Source organism: Microcaecilia unicolor, chromosome 9 (assembly GCF_901765095.1).
Source record: "Microcaecilia unicolor chromosome 9, aMicUni1.1, whole genome shotgun sequence".
NCBI lineage: Eukaryota > Metazoa > Chordata > Amphibia > Gymnophiona > Siphonopidae > Microcaecilia > Microcaecilia unicolor.
In genome coordinates this window covers 97,767,180-97,786,783 of record NC_044039.1, presented here as the reverse complement: position 1 = coordinate 97,786,783, position 19,604 = coordinate 97,767,180, and the positions used below count along the sequence as shown (strand labels likewise).

The 19,604-nt window shown below is 42.1% G+C and overlaps 1 protein-coding gene across 2 annotated transcripts in view; it reads left to right on the top strand.

The window, feature by feature from the left end:
- The first annotated feature begins 16,804 nt into the window (after nucleotides 1-16,804).
- Nucleotides 16,805-19,604, top strand: part of DPH6 (diphthamine biosynthesis 6) — a 211,638-nt gene continuing 208,838 nt past the window's right edge. For both annotated transcript variants that reach the window (XM_030215158.1, XM_030215159.1), the window contains exon 1: nucleotides 16,805-17,038. In XM_030215158.1, coding sequence (XP_030071018.1) covers nucleotides 17,016-17,038 — 23 coding nt within the window. In that variant the 5' untranslated portion in view covers nucleotides 16,805-17,015. The remainder of the gene's footprint in view (nucleotides 17,039-19,604) is intronic.

The window sequence follows — 19,604 nt, the reverse complement described above, 5'->3', positions numbered from 1 at the left end:
CTCCTCCCAGATTAAATCCACAGACAACCCCGGCACTTATCAAACAGTTCTGCATTTGTCAGAGGGTGGCATTCAAAGTGAATGGACTTTATCGGCATTACCGCACTGGGAGTGGCTAGCGCGGCTTGATAAAAGAGGCCCTTGGGGGTCTTTTAATAAGCCACAGTAGTGTTTTTAGTAAAAAAGACTCCCCTTAACCCTCCATTGCCCCAGTTACAAAAACTTAGATTTTGAGCCCTCTAGGGACAGAGAAAGTACCTGCATATGTGTACATCAATGCATACATCTAGTAGCGCTATAGAAATGATTAGTAGTAGTAGTATTAGGGTACACTGAGGCATACTTTCAAAGCACTTAGCACTAAGCGCTTTGAAAATATGCCTGGGTGTCTAAGGGGCCCCATTTACTAAGATGCATAGGCGCCTATGCATATGCAACACACGTCAAATTAGAACTACTGCCCGGCTACTGCATGCCCCTGGCAGTAATTTTAATTTCTACACACACCCAAAAGTAATTTCTATTTTCTAACATGTGGCACTAACCAGGCGGTAATCATCAGTGTACGCTGACAATTACTGCATGGTAAGCGCGTGAGACCTTACTGCTAAGTAAACAGGTGGCGGTAAGGTCTCAGGCCCAAAACGGACACATGCCGATTTATATTTTGCCGCACGTCCATTTTCAGCAAAAAAAAAAAAAAGGCCTTTTTTGAAGGTGCTGAAAAATTGACCTGCACATGTCCAATACACACGTCTACACCAGTGCAGGCCCCTGAGTTCTTTGAAAATGAACCTCTATACCTTTCGAAAAACAGAACTGAGGTAGTTGATTTCTAAAACCCATTGTTTCTTCTTAAATTTCTCCAACACCTATGCAATCCATTCTTTAAACATTTGTAACCCATGGAAAAATCCTTAGTGCTTAACTACTATACAGTCTGTTTTTTTTTTTAACACTGAAAGTCTACTTTGAAACCTTAAGAAATCTTAGATTTTTCACTCACCTTTATTATTAATAGGTGGTTTCAAAATAGTGCCTGCTTTTATCTAGGATGCCAACAAAGGTCACATGATGACTTTCCTCCAGTCATTTTAATGCTACACAGTGACAACTTTATACTTGAAATTCACAAAGTCAATTTCTGAACCATTCAAAAATCAACTTTAAAGCAGCCAAAACAATTCCTGCTTTTATTTCATGACACTCACCTATGTGTCAAAACCATTTTCAAAAAAAAGAGGTACCTGTCATCAACGATGCCGTTCAAAATCACATATTCAAAGTCCTTCAATCATTTTGCTGGGAGAAAATCTGTTTTTATGATATCCAAAACAATTCTCACTCTTTCACATAATACTCCAAGAATACTACCAGGGGTCACTGGCACCATTTTGGATTTTGTATATTATGAACCATTCTCTACACTTTGGTTCAGGGTATGAAAAAGACAGTAGAACTGACAGGCCAAAGTCTGAAGTGACACTAACTTGAACTCCAGCAATGGAAAGAGTTGAGACACCCTTGCGGTGATGAAAATGAGGAAGGGGGGCTGTAGGTGCAAGGCCTGCAAGTATAAATTAGCGTCGTGTGGCAACCTGGTGGTGCAGGTGTTTCAGAGAAATGCAGAACTGGGAAATTCCCCTGAAAGATGACTGTGCTTACTAGGAACAGTAAAGCTAATTTAGACTTTCTCAGAAATAATAACCAACATATTAACCTAGCCAATTAGTAAAAACCACTATATTATACTATCCAATAGGTATTAACCACTGCATTATAATATGTATTAACTGTTACCTGTATAAAACTGCATGTACCAGATCTTATCTGGGGGAATCTCAGATGCAAGCATCATGGCTGTGTTGTGGCTCTGAAGCCCCCTATGAGAAATTAACCTTTTATAATTGTACTTTTCTCTTGGTAAATAATAATATTTCTAACTCCACTTTCTCATATGTGTGGCCTTGTATTTTATCTCTCTAAAGCTGTTATATTATATATGATAGCTTAGAGAGGTGGTAAAAATACTAAACACCATTGGTCTTTCAGCACTCCACAATACTGAGTAGTGGATATTTGGGACACTGGAGTGAGAGTGGAAAGACAGTGCTATTCCTAGAGTGGAAAGGGGAAGCCCATTATTAACAATTTCAGCACCATCCCAAGCAACAGTGGAGGGGAATTGCTGCCACCTGGGAACTCTGTCCACTAATGGGGGATGGCACACTGGGGATGGAGTAGGGTTTTGCAGGCTAGGTGCAGGATTTTACAGGAGGCAGTGGGGTTATTGTGGAGGGGGGGGGGGGGTTGGTTTGTTGGGGGTGAGGGTCTTTTGCCTGTAAACAGTAAACAGGTACTTGAGCTTTGGATGGGCCTGTGGGGGGACTTATGTGGATCAGGTGTGTATGTATGTATGTATGTATGTATGGGGATTAAACTATGGATTAGGGAGTATGCCATATGGATCAGATGCTGTCAGGGGCTCGCATATGTGACAGGGATCCAGGGAGGGATGCAGAAGTGGGAAGGCAGAGCTCTGCCATGATGTAATTACCGCAGGCACTGCATTGCATTGCAATAGATGCAGGGTCAGGTAATATGGTTGCTCCTACACTATCTGTGATGCATGAAATGCAGTACTTTGGGTTCAGTAAGCCTCTGCCTTGTATGGTAAATGCTTGGCAGATGCTGAACATGCCCCCTGCATTAAGCTCAAAAAAGGCTTTGCAATTACTGCATGATCATTTTTGCGTTAAACACACGGTTACTTTAAAGCCTACTGCACTTTAGTAAAAGATCCCCTATATCTTTTTATGCCACTGTGTAAATCAGTGGCTTTTGCATTTTTCCTGTATTTTCATTTACCAACATGTGAAATATTATTTTATATTTACATCATGCTGTTCTGCTGGCTATTATCCTAGCACTGTATTTTGAACATTAGTCCATTTTAATAACTTTTCTTGTCATATATATGGACTCTATACAGGCCATATATATATATTAGTATATGGTCTGTTTACAGCTATTCTGCATGCTGTTTTAATTCTTTGACCTACTGTTTAGCAGCTGCCATGTGGCATTGCCAACACAGCCCATTCAAAGTGAATAGGATGTGTCAGCATTACCGCACTGCCAGACACTAGCGGGGCTTGTAAACAGGGGGTTAATTTGTAATTTGTCAATTTATATTTCTTTAATTCATTTAGGGCTGCATTTTGATTCAAATTTGTAATCGCATGATTAAAGGTATGTTATTTATGTTTTTCCCTCTGCAGCTCCTTGTGACTCTGGGCAATGGAGGGTTAAGGGGCCCTTTTACTAAGGCATGTAAGCGCCTACGTGCATCCAACATGCCTCAAATTGGCACTACCACGTGGCTACCACATGCCCCGGGTGGTAATTCCATTTTTGGCACGCACCCAAAACACGTGATAGAGAATACTCTCTGTCGTGTGGTGCTTACCTGGTGATAATTGGCAGTTTACACACATTGAATGCTTACCACCCAATTAGCGTGCAAAGTCTTATCACTAAGTCAATGGGGGGAGGAAAGGTCTCAGGCCAAAAATGGACGCGCGTTGGTTTTAATTTTGCTGCACGTCCATTTTCTGGCACAAAAAAAGTCTTTTTTCCAGGCTCACTGAGGAAATGGACAAGCACGTGCCTACAACAGCACCAGCCACTTTTAGGCATGCCTTAGTAAAAGGGCTCCTAAGTTTCTTGCCCAGAATCACAAGGCGCTGCACTGAGAAAGAAAATAAATAATATACCTTTAATCACATAATTAGTCATGATTAAAATTGTAATCAAAATGCAGTCCTATTTTTTTTTTTAGTTTTTCACATAGTAACATAGTAGATGGTAGCAGAGAAAGACCTGTACGGTCCATCCAGTCTGCCCAACAAGATAAACTCATATGTGCTACTATACGTGTACCTGACTTTGATTTGTATCTATGTACAAAAAGTGGGAGTACGACCAAGGAAACCAGACACTGGAAGACGTACTTAAATAAAAATTTATTAAAGATTTGAAGATTCGACACATCGTGTTTCGGCCGTCAGGCCTGCATCAGGAGTCTGCTGTGCAGAGTACTGCGGAGCAATGGCGATGGATGTACACTGAAAGCTTTTCAGCAATCTCTTACATGGAAGGTTGCTATGAAGTAATGGGGTTAAATCCTCAAAACTGGCTTGGTAGTCTTGAAAAAGACTGTTTAAAGAAAATTCGTCAGAAGTGCTGCTCGCGCTATCAGTAATGTAGGTGAAAAAAAAGACTACCAAGCCAGTTTTGAGGATTTAACCCCATTACTTCATAGCAACCTTCCATGTAAGAGATTGCTGAAAAGCTTTCAGTGTACATCCATCGCCATTGCTCCGCAGTACTCTGCACAGCAGACTCCTGATGCAGGCCTGACGGCCGAAACACGACGTGTCGAGTCTTCAAATCTTTAATAAATTTTTATTTAAGTACGTCTTCCAGTGTCTGGTTTCCTTGGTCGTACTCCCACTTTTTGTACATTGTTGTTTTTATCGTGGGGTGCTTGAGTTCTCCACCTTTTGGTGGATCTTCCCTTTGATTTGTATCTGCCATTTTCAGGGCACAGACTGTAGAAGTCTGCCCAGCAATAGCCCCGCCTCCCACCACCGGTGCTGCCACCCAATATCCGCTAAGCTTCTGAGGATCCATTCCTTCTGAACAGGATTCCTTTATGTTTATCCCATGCAATTTTTGAATTCCATTACTGTTTTCATCTCCACCACCTCCCACGGGAGGGCATTCCAAGTATCCACCATTCTCTCCATGAAAAAATACTTCCTGACATTTCTCTTGTGTCTGCCCCCCCCCCCCTTTCAACCTCATTTCATGTCCTACCACCTTCCCATCTTGCTTTGCATGCCACTTTCCCGCTCCCCAGTCACATTTCTCCTCTCAGCTGCTGATCTTTGAAAAGCAAGACTACTGCGCTCTTTGATTACAATGCACATTTCATTGTATAGTATTTTGTTAATAGAGACATGGTTGAGGCCAGGAGAAAAAGGTTTATTGTATCAAAACCTCTCTCCTTAATATTCTGTCTTCAGTAGAAAAGAAGTATTTCACAGGAGTGAAGGTGTGGCTATGATTGTAGCAAGCATCCTCAACCTGTAGATCTTCAAAGAGATGGTTTTCCTTACTAAGAAATCCTACTGATTAAACTGTCTTTTCAAACCCCATTGCACTTAATCTTAATTTATTTCCCGCACTCTTTCAATGTAACTCAGTGGAATGACCTGACTCAATCCTTTTCCAAAGAGGTAATGGATTATCCTAGTCTTTTAGTCTTAGAGGTTTTAATTTTCATATGATGATCCCCAATGATATTATGACAGAAATTTCCTTTCCCTAATTGCTGACTTAAGTTTCACTCAACTTGTACTCTTTCCCATGTAGCCGGTCATACCCTTGATCTGGTTCTCTCAAACTTTACCTTCAACCTGATTTCACTACTCACTCACTTCCACGGACCATTTTAACATCTCTTTTATTCTCCATTTTCCTGGAGGTTCTCTAGTATTGATCCATTATGACTGCCATCTTTTGTTTCACTCCCCTCTCCCCCCCCCCCCCCCCCCCAAGATTAGCACTTTATTGTTGAATGAGCAAGCTACTATGTGGAATTCTATTCTATCCTCACACATTCCACAATTCCTACATCGCATTGGTCAGGTTCTAAATGCTCTTCTTCTTGTAAACAGTGGTTTCATGCTGGTTTATTGCTTTTGAAACCACAGACACGCTTTGGGGAAACCAAGGGAAATGTTTACTAAGGTGTGTTAGCATTTTTAACGCGCCTTTAAAGTTAAGGCTCGTTAAATGCTAATGCGCCAATACATTCCTATAGGCGCGTTAGCGTTTTGACACACGTTAGTGTTTAACGAGCATTAAAAATGCTAACGCACCTATAGCATGTCTTTATAAACACAGTAGCAAGGCTGTAGAGTCAGTACACCAAATGTTTGACTCCAACTCCTCTATTTTTCTATTGTCCGATTCCAACTCCAACTCCTACTGAAACTAGGCTTTTACATTTTTGCTCAGGATCTAAAGCACTGGTAAATATAACTTATATTTACCGGTACTTTAGATCCAGGACAAACTGCATTCAGTTTATACTGTCTCTACACTAGAGAGCTGTGTAATATGGTGCAAGCGCAACAACCATCCCAGCATAGCATCCATACAGTCTGTTCTGGCTTCTTAAACCAGATTTTCAGTTACAGCACTGTCACATTCACCACCGCTGTCAATGATTCCTAGTCTCAGCTTACTCCTTTACAGACAGGCTCAGGGTCATGCAGTATCCAGGTGAACCCATCTTAGGTCTGAAGTCTTTTTAAGGAAAACGTCTCAGCTTATTCCTATGGGTGTCTCGGTGTTTACTATCAGCTAAATTTCTACCATGAGCTACTGTGGCTTAATAAAAGACCCCCTATATTAGCAGTTCCTAATGTTTGGTGGCTCAACAGCAAACTAAAGGCTAGCAGAGCTGAAGCCTGGTGGTCATTTGGCAACCTATCAAAAACCTAGATAGTATGCTTTCTGGACTGGGCAGGGACCTAACAACTGTACCTGAATTTGTATTTCACCTTACACTCAGATTGGGATAGACAAATCATCAAATCCAATTAGCTTTTATTGGTCTGTGCTTATCAGCCTCTCACCCCCTAGCAAATACATCTCTTCTGGTTTTCTACACCCTATATGCATCACTATATACTTCTTTGCATTCAGTTTTAACTGCCAAACAGACCATGCTTCTAATTTATTTAGATCACTTCTCATGTTGTCTACTCCCTCCAGGGTATCTACTCTGTTTGGTCGGGTTAAATTAATTATTTTTAATCATTTCACTATTTTGTAATACTTTTGGTTTAGTCTGTTTACTTTGATGGTTGCATATCTTTTATGTTTGTATTACAATTTTCATAAGTTTGTATTATATTTATCAACTTATATTTCTTCTTTTTTTCTGCAGTACTTACATGGTTTATGTTGTACATATTTTTCAGTTTATTGGTAGGTGTATTTCAATGTGAATCTTAATTTGAAATGTTTTTATAATTATACCTATGAAATGGCACTAGTATTGTATCTAACATTTCAATAATAGTGTTGTATGAGCATGCGAGAGCCTAATGATTAGGAGCTGTTGAAAATTCCTTGCTATGCCACTGCTCAGAGGCATGAGAGTCCAATATCTGAAAGCAACAGCAATTTAATAAAGCCTTGAAGTGAATATCAATCCAGGTGAGGAAACAGATAAAAAAACAGAAAAAAAAGTGCTAAGACCCACTCATTGAGTATTGCAAACAGCAGACTCATATGAGAAAAATGCAGCATGTGGAATGAATTCTTATATAGTAAAAATGGTGTTAAAAAGATAAAAGTAAAACTTAATTTAGAAAAGATCTTATGTTAATCTAAAAATTAATTAGGTGCCACTCTTAAATATATAAAATGATAAACCAGTGTAAAAAGCACTGAATCCTGCAACAACTACAATACCTCAGCTCTGTGAATAATTGCAGCTGCGTACATGACTGGTTCTTAGTTAATAAACTATGGGGCTCATGTTCGAAATAAAAAATTTCCAAAAAGCAGCACAAAGTGTCCAAAACGTCCAAATTCCTATTTTCGAAACACATTTTAAGGCGTTTTTCTGTGCAGTTCACTCTGCAGTGCACCAAATCACAAGGGGGGTGTGTCAGGGCAGGAGTTTGGCATTTTTCTGCCATAATGGAACAAAGCAAAAATGTCCAGGGCTAAAAGACATTTTGGTCTAAACCTATTTCAATCACGACTAACTCACACAAAAAGGTGCCCTATAAGACCAAATGACCACTGGAGGGATTAATGCATGACCCCTTTACTTCCCCAGTAGTCACTGACCCCCCCCCCCCCCCCCCAAAGCTGTGAAAGAACCAGTACATACTAGCCTCTATTAACAGTGTCAGATATGGCCAGTCCTATTAGAACAGGTATTCTGAATAAGTTGAAGCTTTCTTAAATGTTTGGAAAGTAAACCTAAATAGAGAACATTATAGTTATCCAGATATGGCAAAATTAACATTTGGACTAATAAAGCAAATGCATCGTAGACAAAATATGATCTTATTAATTGCAGGTTTCTTAGTCTAAAGAGCATTTTCCATCATAGATGATTAATTTGTGAACCATGAGTCAAGAACACCCTATACCAGTAGTCCCAAACCTGGTCCTGGAGGCACCCCAGTCGGTCAGGTTTTCAGGATACCCACAATGAATATTCATGAGAGAGATTTGCATGTAGTGGTGGCAGCGCATGCAAATCTCTCTCATGAATATTCATTGTGGGTATCCTGAAAACCTGACTTGTTAGGGTGCCTTCAGGACAAGGTTTGAGGACCACTGTCATTTTCTCTAGACTCAGACTCAACTGGCAGAGCTTTATCGCTAGACAAAAAACCAAAGAAGGTGTAATAACACCCGGATTTTTAAACCAAAGGACCTTTGGGGCTCACTTTCAAAGCACTTAGACTTACAAAGTTCCATAGGATATTATGCAACATTGTAAGTCTAAGTTCTTTGAAAATAGGCCTCTGCGTCTTATTAGGATTTAGCTTCAACGTATCTAATGCCCAATCCTGAGTTCTGTTCATACCAGATGAAACTCTATTAACAAGATCTGAACTTTCAACTAAATAACAAAATATCGTCAGCGTATGAAAGAAATAATTCACCCAAGCCCAACTTAATCTTTCCCAGTGTAGCCATAAAAAATTTGAAAAGCACAGGAGATAGCGGATAGCCCTGAGGGATTCTGCAGCCCAGGGCAGAAGTCAGAAAGCATTTCATTTTGCCATATACAATGACTATGATTGCCTAAGAATTCCTGAAACTATTTGAAAACACAGCCTGAAATGCCAATTTCACTTAATCGTTCAATCAGCAAGATATGATTCAGAGCAAATACCACCGATATATCGAATTGAAGTAAAATTACTTGTTTATCCACACTCAGTTGTTCCTTTACATTTGAGGTTAGTACCAACAAAAGAGTTTCAGTACTGTGAGAAGGTCTAAAGTGTAAACGAGAAAACCTAAAAGTGTAATGAACCTCTTTAGAAGTAATGGACTGATCCACAAGTATCGACTTCTTAGGAACCAAGCCAATTTCAATTGTGGCATCAAAGAGAGTAGGTTTTGCCTGTTTCAAGTCCAAACGGATTTGAGCCACCGATAGCATTATAAGAAAGTGTTTGTTGTATTAGTGCTGAGAGACAGGGATTCAGTAAATCAGATTCTCTGTCTGAATTACAAAGCATTGTGCTGCACCTTATTATATAGTGTTATAATATTGTGATTTCCGTAAGTACAACCCAGAATAGTGCATGGCTTGTTAATACATATACGTAATACTGGTTAGTAACATAACACTTGCTAATCTTGTCAACTGCCCCTCACCAATGAGTGATGCCCTTTAGCACTACCTATTTTGGTAGAAGGTGCATAAAATGATACAGGCCAGACATGCGTAGTTAGCAAAAGGTCGGTCAAGGTAGCTTGAAAAGGTCAATGTGTGATCTCTCACATCTTCACACACTTTTGAGGAAAACGAATTCTGCTCAAAACTAGTTTGTACCTGTATGACATGGCTAAACTATGTGCCAGGTATTTTGTACAAGACACATCCCTGTTATTTACATAACTTCAATGTGACTATCTCATTTCATTTCTGAGCAGACCCCCACCTTGTATGCCTGACATGGCCTTCAGTGTGTATGACTGAATACTTTCTACCGTACTCCCCCACATTCCTTTACTGACTTACTGTACAATTCATAATAGCAGAGAACATAGATCTATGATTTCCTTCAACACTTACAGCTTCAGTAAATGGTGTGTTTTCCGTTCCTCTGTTGGCAGAGTCAGTTTCCTCTGGGTGAGGGACTTGGAGGAGAAGCTTGTGGTGACATATCTCATTAGAACAGAGCTGCCAAGTAACCAATTCCAAGAGGTCAGTTCTGGATTTCTGCCAACCTCATTCTGGTGCATTATGTGACCTGCAGCACTTTTTTCAATAGATAAAACCATGGACTACAAATACTACAATGCTTTGGGGTGTCAGTTTGAAACCAGGGCCCTCCTGGAACTGTCAGCTCTGCTAGAGTTTGTGAGCATATATAGAGGGTGTTTTTGTGGGAGGTGGCTGTGGGGCTCATTTTCGAAAGAGAAGGACGTCCATCTTTTGACATAAATTGGAAAATGGACGTCCTTCTCCCAGGGATGTCCAAATTGGTATAATCGCAAAGATGGCCAAAGTTCAAGGGGGCATGTTGGAGGCATAGCGAAGGCGGGACTTGGGCATGCCTAACACTTAGACGTCCTTGACCCATAATCAAAAAAAACAAGGACGTCCCTGACAAACACTTGGACGTTTTCACCTGGACCTGTTTTTCTTAATACTAAGGCATAAAAAGGTGCCCAAAATGACCAGATGACCATCTGAGAGAATCGGGGATGACCTCCCATTACTCCCCCAGTGGTCACTAACTGTTGCCACTGCAGTAGTGAGCCCTTGCGCCTTGACAGAGCGCGGAGGATCCACGAAGCGCCGCACTCAGTCAGGCAGCCGGACAACCCCTAGCTTCACCTGGGAAGCGACCACCGTTCCTCGGGAGTTGAGCTCCCAGGTGCAGATGGCCACTAGGACTTCCGGATACGGTCGGGGTCGGACAGCCACCAGCCGTGGCAGGCAGGCGTAGAACAGATCCAGAACACAGATCAGGCAGGCCGCAAGCAGAGAATGGTCAGGTTCAATCCACAGGTCAGGGCAGGCAGCAAGCAGAGAATGGTCAGGTTTAATCCAAGTCAGCATCAACAGGAAAACCGGCAGAAGAACGCTCAATCACCAGCACCAAACCGAAACAAAGATGGTGTCCCAGGCCAGCTCTTAAATAGGTCTCCAATCAGAGGAACCTGGTCTCAGCTGAGAGGCGAGAGATCTCATAGGGCACGCCCAAAAGACATTCAAGATGGCTGCCTCCTAGATGAGCTACTGAAGATGGCTGCTCCTCAAACGATCCTCCCAAGATGTCTGCCCCTCAGATGCTCTACCCAAAATGGTTGCTGCTCAGATGATCCTTCCAGTATGGCCGCTGCCCAAGGAACAAGGTAGGGATGCAACACTAACCCCCTCCCACCCTCAAAAAACATCTTTAAAAATATGTTGTGCCAGCCTCAGATGTCATACTCAGGTCCATGACAGCGCATGCAGGTACCAGGAGCAGTTTTAGTGGGTACTGCAGTGCACTTCAGATAGGAGGACCCACGCTCATACCCCCCCCCCCCCAATTGTTACATTTGTGGAGGAAAGAACGAGCTCTCCAAAACCTACCCACTGTACCCATATATAGGTGCCCCCTTCACCCGTATGGGCTATGGTATTGGTGTACAGTTATGGGTAGTGGGTTTTGGGGGGCTCTGCACACAAGGTAAGGGAGCTATGTTTCTGGGAGCAATTTATGAAGTCCACTGCAGTGCCCCTAGGGTGCCCGGTTGGTGTCCTGGCATGTCAGGAGGACCAGTGCACTAGAAATGCTGGCTCCTCCCACGCGTAAATGGCTTGCATTTGGACGTCTTTGGTTTTGAAAATCACCAAAAGTCAGAAACATCCATATCTATGGATGACCAAATCTAGGGACATCCAAATTTAAGGATTTGGACGTCCCGGCGGTGTTTTTGAAACAAAAGATGGACGTCCATCTTGTTTCGAAAATACGGGTTTCCCCGCCCCTGGATTTCGCCATTTTGCAAGGATGTCCAAATCGCAACTTGGACGTCCCTTTCGAAAATGCCCCTCTGTGTATGTGGACTGATCATCCCACTGTTTCTGTTTTCTGCTGTATATGTGTGCCTCACCAACAGCTGCTCACATTATAGTACCTAAATCTATCTCATTCATATTCACTGTGGTTCTCCTGAAATCCTGATTTACTAGTTGTGTCCCAAGTACTGGGGTTGAGAACCACTACACTATAACCAAAATGTGTCGAAAGAAGTGTGTGTGTGTGTGTGTGTAGGGGGGGGGGGGGGGGGGGAGAGATGTCAAAATAGGTAATAAAAACAATGCCACTTTCTAGTTATGACTACAAAATATCCTGTTTCTCCCAGAATTATATGAATATTTTCACTTTCTTTCTTTTTTGGAAACTCTTTAGTTTTACCTGTCAACGTTCAGTGTCTTCCATACGCTCAAGGGCTGCATGCTGGCCCTCATTTGGTAGGAAATTATTCTTCTACTTCTATCTACTTGTTACTTCCATCTTTGTGCAGAAACCGCTTCCGTTGCCACTGGATACCAGAGCAGTACTGCCTTGCCTACACTTGCCCCATCTGCACAGCTTAGTTTTTTTTTTGTTTGCTTGAAAGGTAGTTGCAGGCAAGGAGGTTGAATAAAACAGGAGACGAAGTGAGCCTATCTAGTCCATTGTATGACCTGAAGCCAGTAGGCGGAGCTTGCCTCGGTTATAGTACACCCAAAACAATAGCAAATGTTATTGAAAACAATAGCAAACAATTATTAGAAATTAGGAACTGCCTATGCTTGATCCATCTGTAACAAGTCTAAAGTTCTTTCAGTTGGATAGGTAGTGCCTTAAAAGGTGGAGGAGAAAAGTTGTTGTTTTTTTATTTATAGGGCAGCCTTTTAATTTATTTGAAGACTTCCCATATGTAGCTATAAATATCATGAAATAACAATTGAATATCATTAAAACAGCTTCAAAAAAGTATTGCAGCTGGTACAAACTTGGGGTGTTGATGTCGGAGGATCTGAAGGTGAAGAAACAATGCGACAAGGCGACGGCCGTGGCCAGAAGGATGCTAGGCTGCATACAGAGGGGCATAACCAGCAGAAGAAAGGAGATGTTGATGTCCCTCTACAAGTCATTGGTGAGGCCCCTCTTGGAGTATTGTGTTCAGTTTTGGAGGCCGTATCTTGCTAAAGATGTAAAAAGACTGGAAGCAGTGCAAAGAAAAGCTACAAAAATGGTATGAGATTTGCGTTGCAAACCGCACGAGAAGAGACTTGCTGACCTGAACATGTATACCTTGGAGGAAAGGAGGAACAGGGGTGACATGATACAGACGTTCAACTATTTGAAAGGTATTAATCTGCAAATGAACCTTTTCCGGAGACGGGAAGGCGGTAGAACTAGAGGACATGAGTTGAGGTTGAAGGGGGGGGGGGGGGGGGGGGGGGCTAATGTCAGGAAGTATTTTTTCACGGAGAGGGTGGTGGATATGTGGAATGCCCTCCCGCGGGAGGTGGTGGAGATGAAAACGGTAATGGAATTCAAACATGCATGGGATAAACACAAAGGAATCCTGTTTAGAAGGAATGGTTTAGTGGAATCTTAGCGGAGATTGGGTGGCAACGCCGGTAACTGGGAAACAAAACAAGAGCTGGGCAGACTTCTGCAGTCTACGCCCTGACTGTGACTGAATAGAAGGGATGGGCTGGAGTGTAAATTTTAAGGGGCTTCGACGTTAGCTTCAGAACTTAGTACAAGAACAGTACAGGGCAGACTTCTACGGTCTATGCCCTGTGAAAGGCAAGGACAAATCAAACTCAGGTATACATATAAAGTATCACATACCATGTACAATGAGTTTATCTTGTTGGGCAGACTGGATGGACCGTACAGGTCTTTATCTGCCGTATTTACTATGTTACTACCATGTTACAAACAGCAATTATAAATTCTGTATTTTGTGCTCATTTTTTCTACACTGTTCTATACAATACAGACGGTCAAATTTCAGTGAGGATATCTGTTTCCTAGGTTCATCTTAACTGTTGTTGTAATCTGCCTTGGGAAGCCTGATGTTATAAAGATAATGGAATATATTGAAATTAAATGGAAGTAGAATTAAACACTCGTTTCATTGGGGCACATGGAATCACATCTTCATCTGTTTTGTAGAAGTTTACCTTTTAGATACACAGATGGATTATTCTGTTTTGAACATGTTGCAGAGGCAAGTGGTTTTATAAATTAAAATAAATATTTTGTTTCATGCAGATCTATTTTGTTAAAACATAACTAAATGGGAGATAAGCCCCTAATGCAGTTCATTGGGTTTCTTATATTTTTTTTCTTGTGATGAATTATACTGTGACAAAACTGAAAGCTCTTCTCTCTATCTGGTAGATAATAAAAGGAGCTCATTGTGAACACTATTCACCCTAAAAGATTGTTTTCTGACTGTGCATGAAGAATTGTGACATTGAATAAATAAGTGTATGTTTGTGTCCCTAGTCATGCATGCAAAGTTTATTTAATCCTTTCAATAAATCCAGTTAATCATTTAACTTATTAGTGGAAAATAAACACAGAGGCATGGTATGATTGCATTTTCAATATGTTAATACTAGGGCCCAGCTAAGGAACAGATTATTTTGAGCTAGTCTTCACTGGACAAAACTTGCTTTCCTTGTGCCATCACTATCCAGTGGGTAGGCAGTGTCTTAAAAGGTGGAGGATAAATAATTTTTTTTCTACATTTATATCACACATTATCCCAAGCAAAGTTGGGTTCAATGTGGATTACATTTGAAAATACAGTGAGACAGAATAATAGAATTCAGTTATATCATGGAAGCAAATAGATGGATATGTCTGAAACATTTAACAAAATTGAGATTAGCTATATACCCAAGTGGGCATTTAAAATAATGATTCTACATGTTCAGAAATCATAGCCATAACTATGTTATTTAAATATTATCACATAGTAACATAGTAGATGACGGCAGAAAAAGACCTGCATGGTCCATCCAGTCTGCCCAAGACAAACTCATATGTGTATACCTTACCTTGAATTTGTACCTGTCCTTTTCAGGGCACAGACCATATAAGTCTGCCCAGCAGTATTTCCCGCCTCCCAACCACCAGTCCCGCCTCCCATCACCGGCTCTGGTACAGACCGTATAAGTCTGCCCTCCCCTATCCTCGCCTCCCAACCACCACCCCCTCTTCCCCCCAACTGCTCCGCCACCCAATTTCAGCTAAGCTTCTGAGGATCCATTCCTTCTGCACATGCATACACCAGAACAGGCATCCCTATACACATTGCAAAAGTAAACAACTACTTCTACAGAGCACATCCAAAACTTAATTTTTATTTTCTTATTTCCATCTTCCAAAATTCCAGACAGCAGATGTACAGATCAGCAGGACCCAAAGCACTCCAAAACAAGTCAAGTCAGAAACCACAGTTTATATCTAATTGTTCAACCAGCCCTAAGATTCACCTTTGGGTTTAAAAAGCAAAACCATGTGCATTTAAGGTCTGATGAAACAATGAAAATTTAAGGCAAATGCCCATAATATGTAATACGTGGCAGCAATAATGAAACAGTGATGGAATATTCATATAGCAGGCAGCCTGAGCCAACAAATTTATTTTTCACTGAACATATGAACTTGGCAGCTAAAAATGTGCTGAACTGGACAATGTTGGCACATTTAGACAGACTCTGGACGTCTACATGAAGGAAGCTCTGCTCTCATTATTTAATATCTGTCTTTTAAATAGTAGTTATAAAAATATCAAGTGCATTTTTATAATATACCTCTGCAATCCACAAAACAAAATGAGCAAGTTCCCACATGCCATTTTTTTCTTTTGATGTAGGCACAGGGAAAAAAAATGTAATGCTCCCAGGTGTGATGCAAATAAATATGTAAATCAATAAATAAATAGATTTTTAAAAAATTCTAATGCGGCTGATTCTCATAACATGATGTCTGTTTTACTGGCCCCTTACCAGAAGAAGAAAAAAAATCTCTGCATGAATACATCATGCTAGGGCAGTGATGGGCAACCTTTTGAGCTTGGTGTGTAAAAATTCGCAAAAAAAACGAGCATAACTCGGGTGGTGTGTCACTTAGAGAAAAATCACTGCTACTAGGACAGCCCCTGGGCCCCCCCTACCCGAGATCGCTGCCCACCCGAGGTCACCGGGGCCCCCCTCCACCCGCTACCGGGCCCGGAACTAACCTTAAAGCCTCCTTTCACGTCGCAGCAAGCAGCAGCAGGGCAGATCTATCCTCCTTCCTTCTGTGCTCCGCCCTCACGGACGTTACGTCAGGCGAGGGCGGGACACGGAAGGAAGGAGTGGCCTGCCCTGCTGCTGCGACGTGAAAGGAGGCTTTAAGGTTAGTTTCCGGGAGCGAGGAGGGAAGGCGGACCACACTGCGGCGGCGCCGCGTGTCATCGAAAGTGGCTACGTGTGTCAGTGCTGACACACGTGTCATAGGTTCGCCATCAGGGTGCTAGGGTGTCCCTATAACCAGCCCCTCCAAACAACACACTGATTACAATTTATAACAAATTGCTACTCCACGTATGAAAACTTATTCCGTTATTATACTTCCTCTGTTTACATCCGTATACTGCACAAGCCGTCATGTTTGAAAATATAAGTGAGATTAAATAAAAGCGGTACCAACAATAAAGAACGACAACGTGGATGCAGTGGCTCATAGGTTTGTTTGCTTTGTATTGAGTGTATGGCGATGACGGCTGCGCGGGAAAGGGGAAACAGAGATTAACCTAACTGGTTTCAACGTTTTGACATCACTTCGCCTCCTATTTTATCTAGCCTCCTTGGTTGCGTCATATTTATATTGTAATTTTATTTTAGAATAATCTTGTTTTTGAGTTTCTGTAGTGTATTGCGTACATTACAATGCTTCCTAGTATTCAGGCATGCTAGTGTCCGCTTCTCCTTGAGTTTGGCCGTGAGGTCAGGACTGTAGGGCGGAAACGGCAAGCATAGTCTGCACTCTGCAGAGATTGAGGAAGTTTACCTCCTTGGCGCCGGCGGAGATAGCCTTGTGGCTTCTGAGCTTGTATATGCCTAGTCGTTTGCGTATTGTGCAGTCCTAAAGTATATCAGCTAATCTTCTCTGCTTACTATGAGGGTGGCAGCTTTGATCAGGTAATATGTCTTGTAACATTACAAGAACTGCATGGATGTTTGTTTTACACAATGGAGCAGCTGCATCACTGTGTGCAGGCGCATTTTTAGATGCATTTCATAGTCTGTCTCTAGAATTGTAGGAACTTAATATATTAGCCAATAGCCCTAAATAGATTGACAATGCCCAATTCATTATGTGAATTTACACATGGAGTATTACCAGGACTACCTTTATGTATAGGCAAAAAGGGCTTTGCTGCCCATAGGTAAATTTAGCCCTGAATGCAGGTTGTTTACATATATGGATGATCTTTTTTCTACACAGTTGATGATTTATCTGCTCTTTTTTTTTTATTTACTGCCGCTTCTGCTTAAACAAACACGGTAGTTATTTAAGTTACTCTCTGCCAAGTATTCAGAGGCAGCCTATGTTCAGCTGCATAGTCTTCCCCTACACGATGCTGGACCCAGGGTTGGAAGGTAAAAGGACTGCTTTTTTTAAGGTTGTCTGTAAAATCTGGAGGATATATCCGGGAAATCCGTTTCTTTTACTCTGGCCCCCGCAGGTTTGAGGGGGGGGGGTCAACGTAGAAAGCCGTGCGTTAGAGCTGCACACTGATAGGCTTCTAAGTTTTGCTCCTCGATTCAGCGAACTAACTTCAGCATTAATCAAGTGGGGAGTAGGGTAGCTACTTACGCATGTCTGAGCAACACGAAAGCGTTGGTACACATCTGCGCATGGCTTGTGGCGTGGAGGAGTAGCCCATGAGAACAGGAAACGGCATGAGCCTACCTGGCCCATTATGTGGGCTGCACCAAGTAGACGGTGCTTTCCACCATTTTGGTATACCCAAAACAATAGCAAATGCTATGGAAAACAATGGGAAATGCATATTAGAAATAAGAGACTGCCTATGCGTGGTCCATACATAACAAGTCTAAAGTTGTTCCAATTGGATAGGCAGTGCCTTAAAAGGGGAAATATTTTTATCGTTTTAAATATGTAATAGAACAAATATGAAGTAAGTTATGCAATAGTATAACAAAGTTGTAAGAACATATTAATACAAACTGCAAAAATAGCCATGTAATGTATTACTAGTATTAAGTACAAGAAGCAGAAGATTTGAAATAGGCATGAAAGGACTTCCAAATCCGTAATTTTTTGGAAGATGGACACATATTAAACAAATATTTCTTCAACAGAATAACTCAATTCCACCAAATGTACACTGTAAGATTAGTGTTGTCCTTCCAGTGATTGTTAATCACTTTCAAAGCAGTGGGTAATAAAAAGTCAAATAAAGCTTTGTCTTTATCTGTGAGATCAGTTATTAAGGCTGAAGGTTTCCATATTAGGGCCCTGTTTACTAAGCCACGCTAGAGGCGCATTAGCGTTTTTAGCGCACGCTGTGTAGGCGCCCACAATATTTCTATCCACCTTATTTTCGAAAGAGAAAGACGCCCATATTTCGACCCAAATCAGGAGATGGGCGTCTTTCTCCCGTGGGCGCCCAAATCGGTATAATCGAAAGCCGATTTTGGGAGTCTTCAACTGCAATCTGTCGTGGTAACGACCAAAGTTGACGGGGGTGTGGTGAAGGCGGGACTGGGGCGTGTTTATCGGCCGAGGAGAGATGGGCGTCCTCGGCCGATAATCGAAAAAAGAAAGGCGTTTTTAGCCCGAATTTGGGTCACTTTTTTGGACCCTTTTTTTTCACGAACAAGTCCCAAAAAAGTGCCCTAAATGACCAGATGACCACTGGAGGGAATCGGGGATGACCACCCCTGACTCCCCCAGTGGTCACTAACCCCCTCCCACCCAAAAAAACAACTTTAAAACCTTTTTTTTCCAGCCTGTATGCCAGCCTCAAATGTCATCCCCAGCTCCATCACAGCAGTATGCAGGTCCCTGGAGCAGTTGTTAGTGGGTGCAGTGGACTTCAGGCAGGTGGACCCAGGCCCATCCCCCCCCCACCTATCACACTTGTGGTGGTAAATGGGAGCGCTCCAACCCGCCCCCAAAACCCACTGTACCCACATCTAGGTGCCCCCCTTCAGCCATAAGTGCTATGGTAATGGTGTAGAGTTGTGGCGAGTGGGTTTTGGGGGGGGGGATTTGGGGGGGGGATTTGGGGGGCTCAGCACCCAAGGGAAGGGAGCTATGGACTTCAGAGGTAGTTTGCTTTTTTTTTTTTAATTGTTACAAGTGCCCCCTAGGGTGCCCGGTTGGTGTCCTGGCATGTGAGGGGGACCAGTGCACTACGAATCCTGGCCTCTCCCACGACCCAATGCCTTGGATTTGGTCGTTTTTGAGCTGGGCGCCTTTGGTTTCCATTATCGCTGAAAAACGATACCGCCCAGCTCAAATCCGCACAAATCCGATGCATTTGCCTGGCACAAACCGTATTATCGGAAAAAAGATGGACGCCCATTTTTTTGAAAATACGGTTTGTCCCACCCCTTCACGTACCCATTCTCGGAGATAGATGCCCATGGAGACTGGCAAAGCTAGAGAAAGCTTTCCTTCGTTGGTCTCTGTCGAATGGCATTGCCTATTTGTGAAGACTGCTGTTTTGGATAA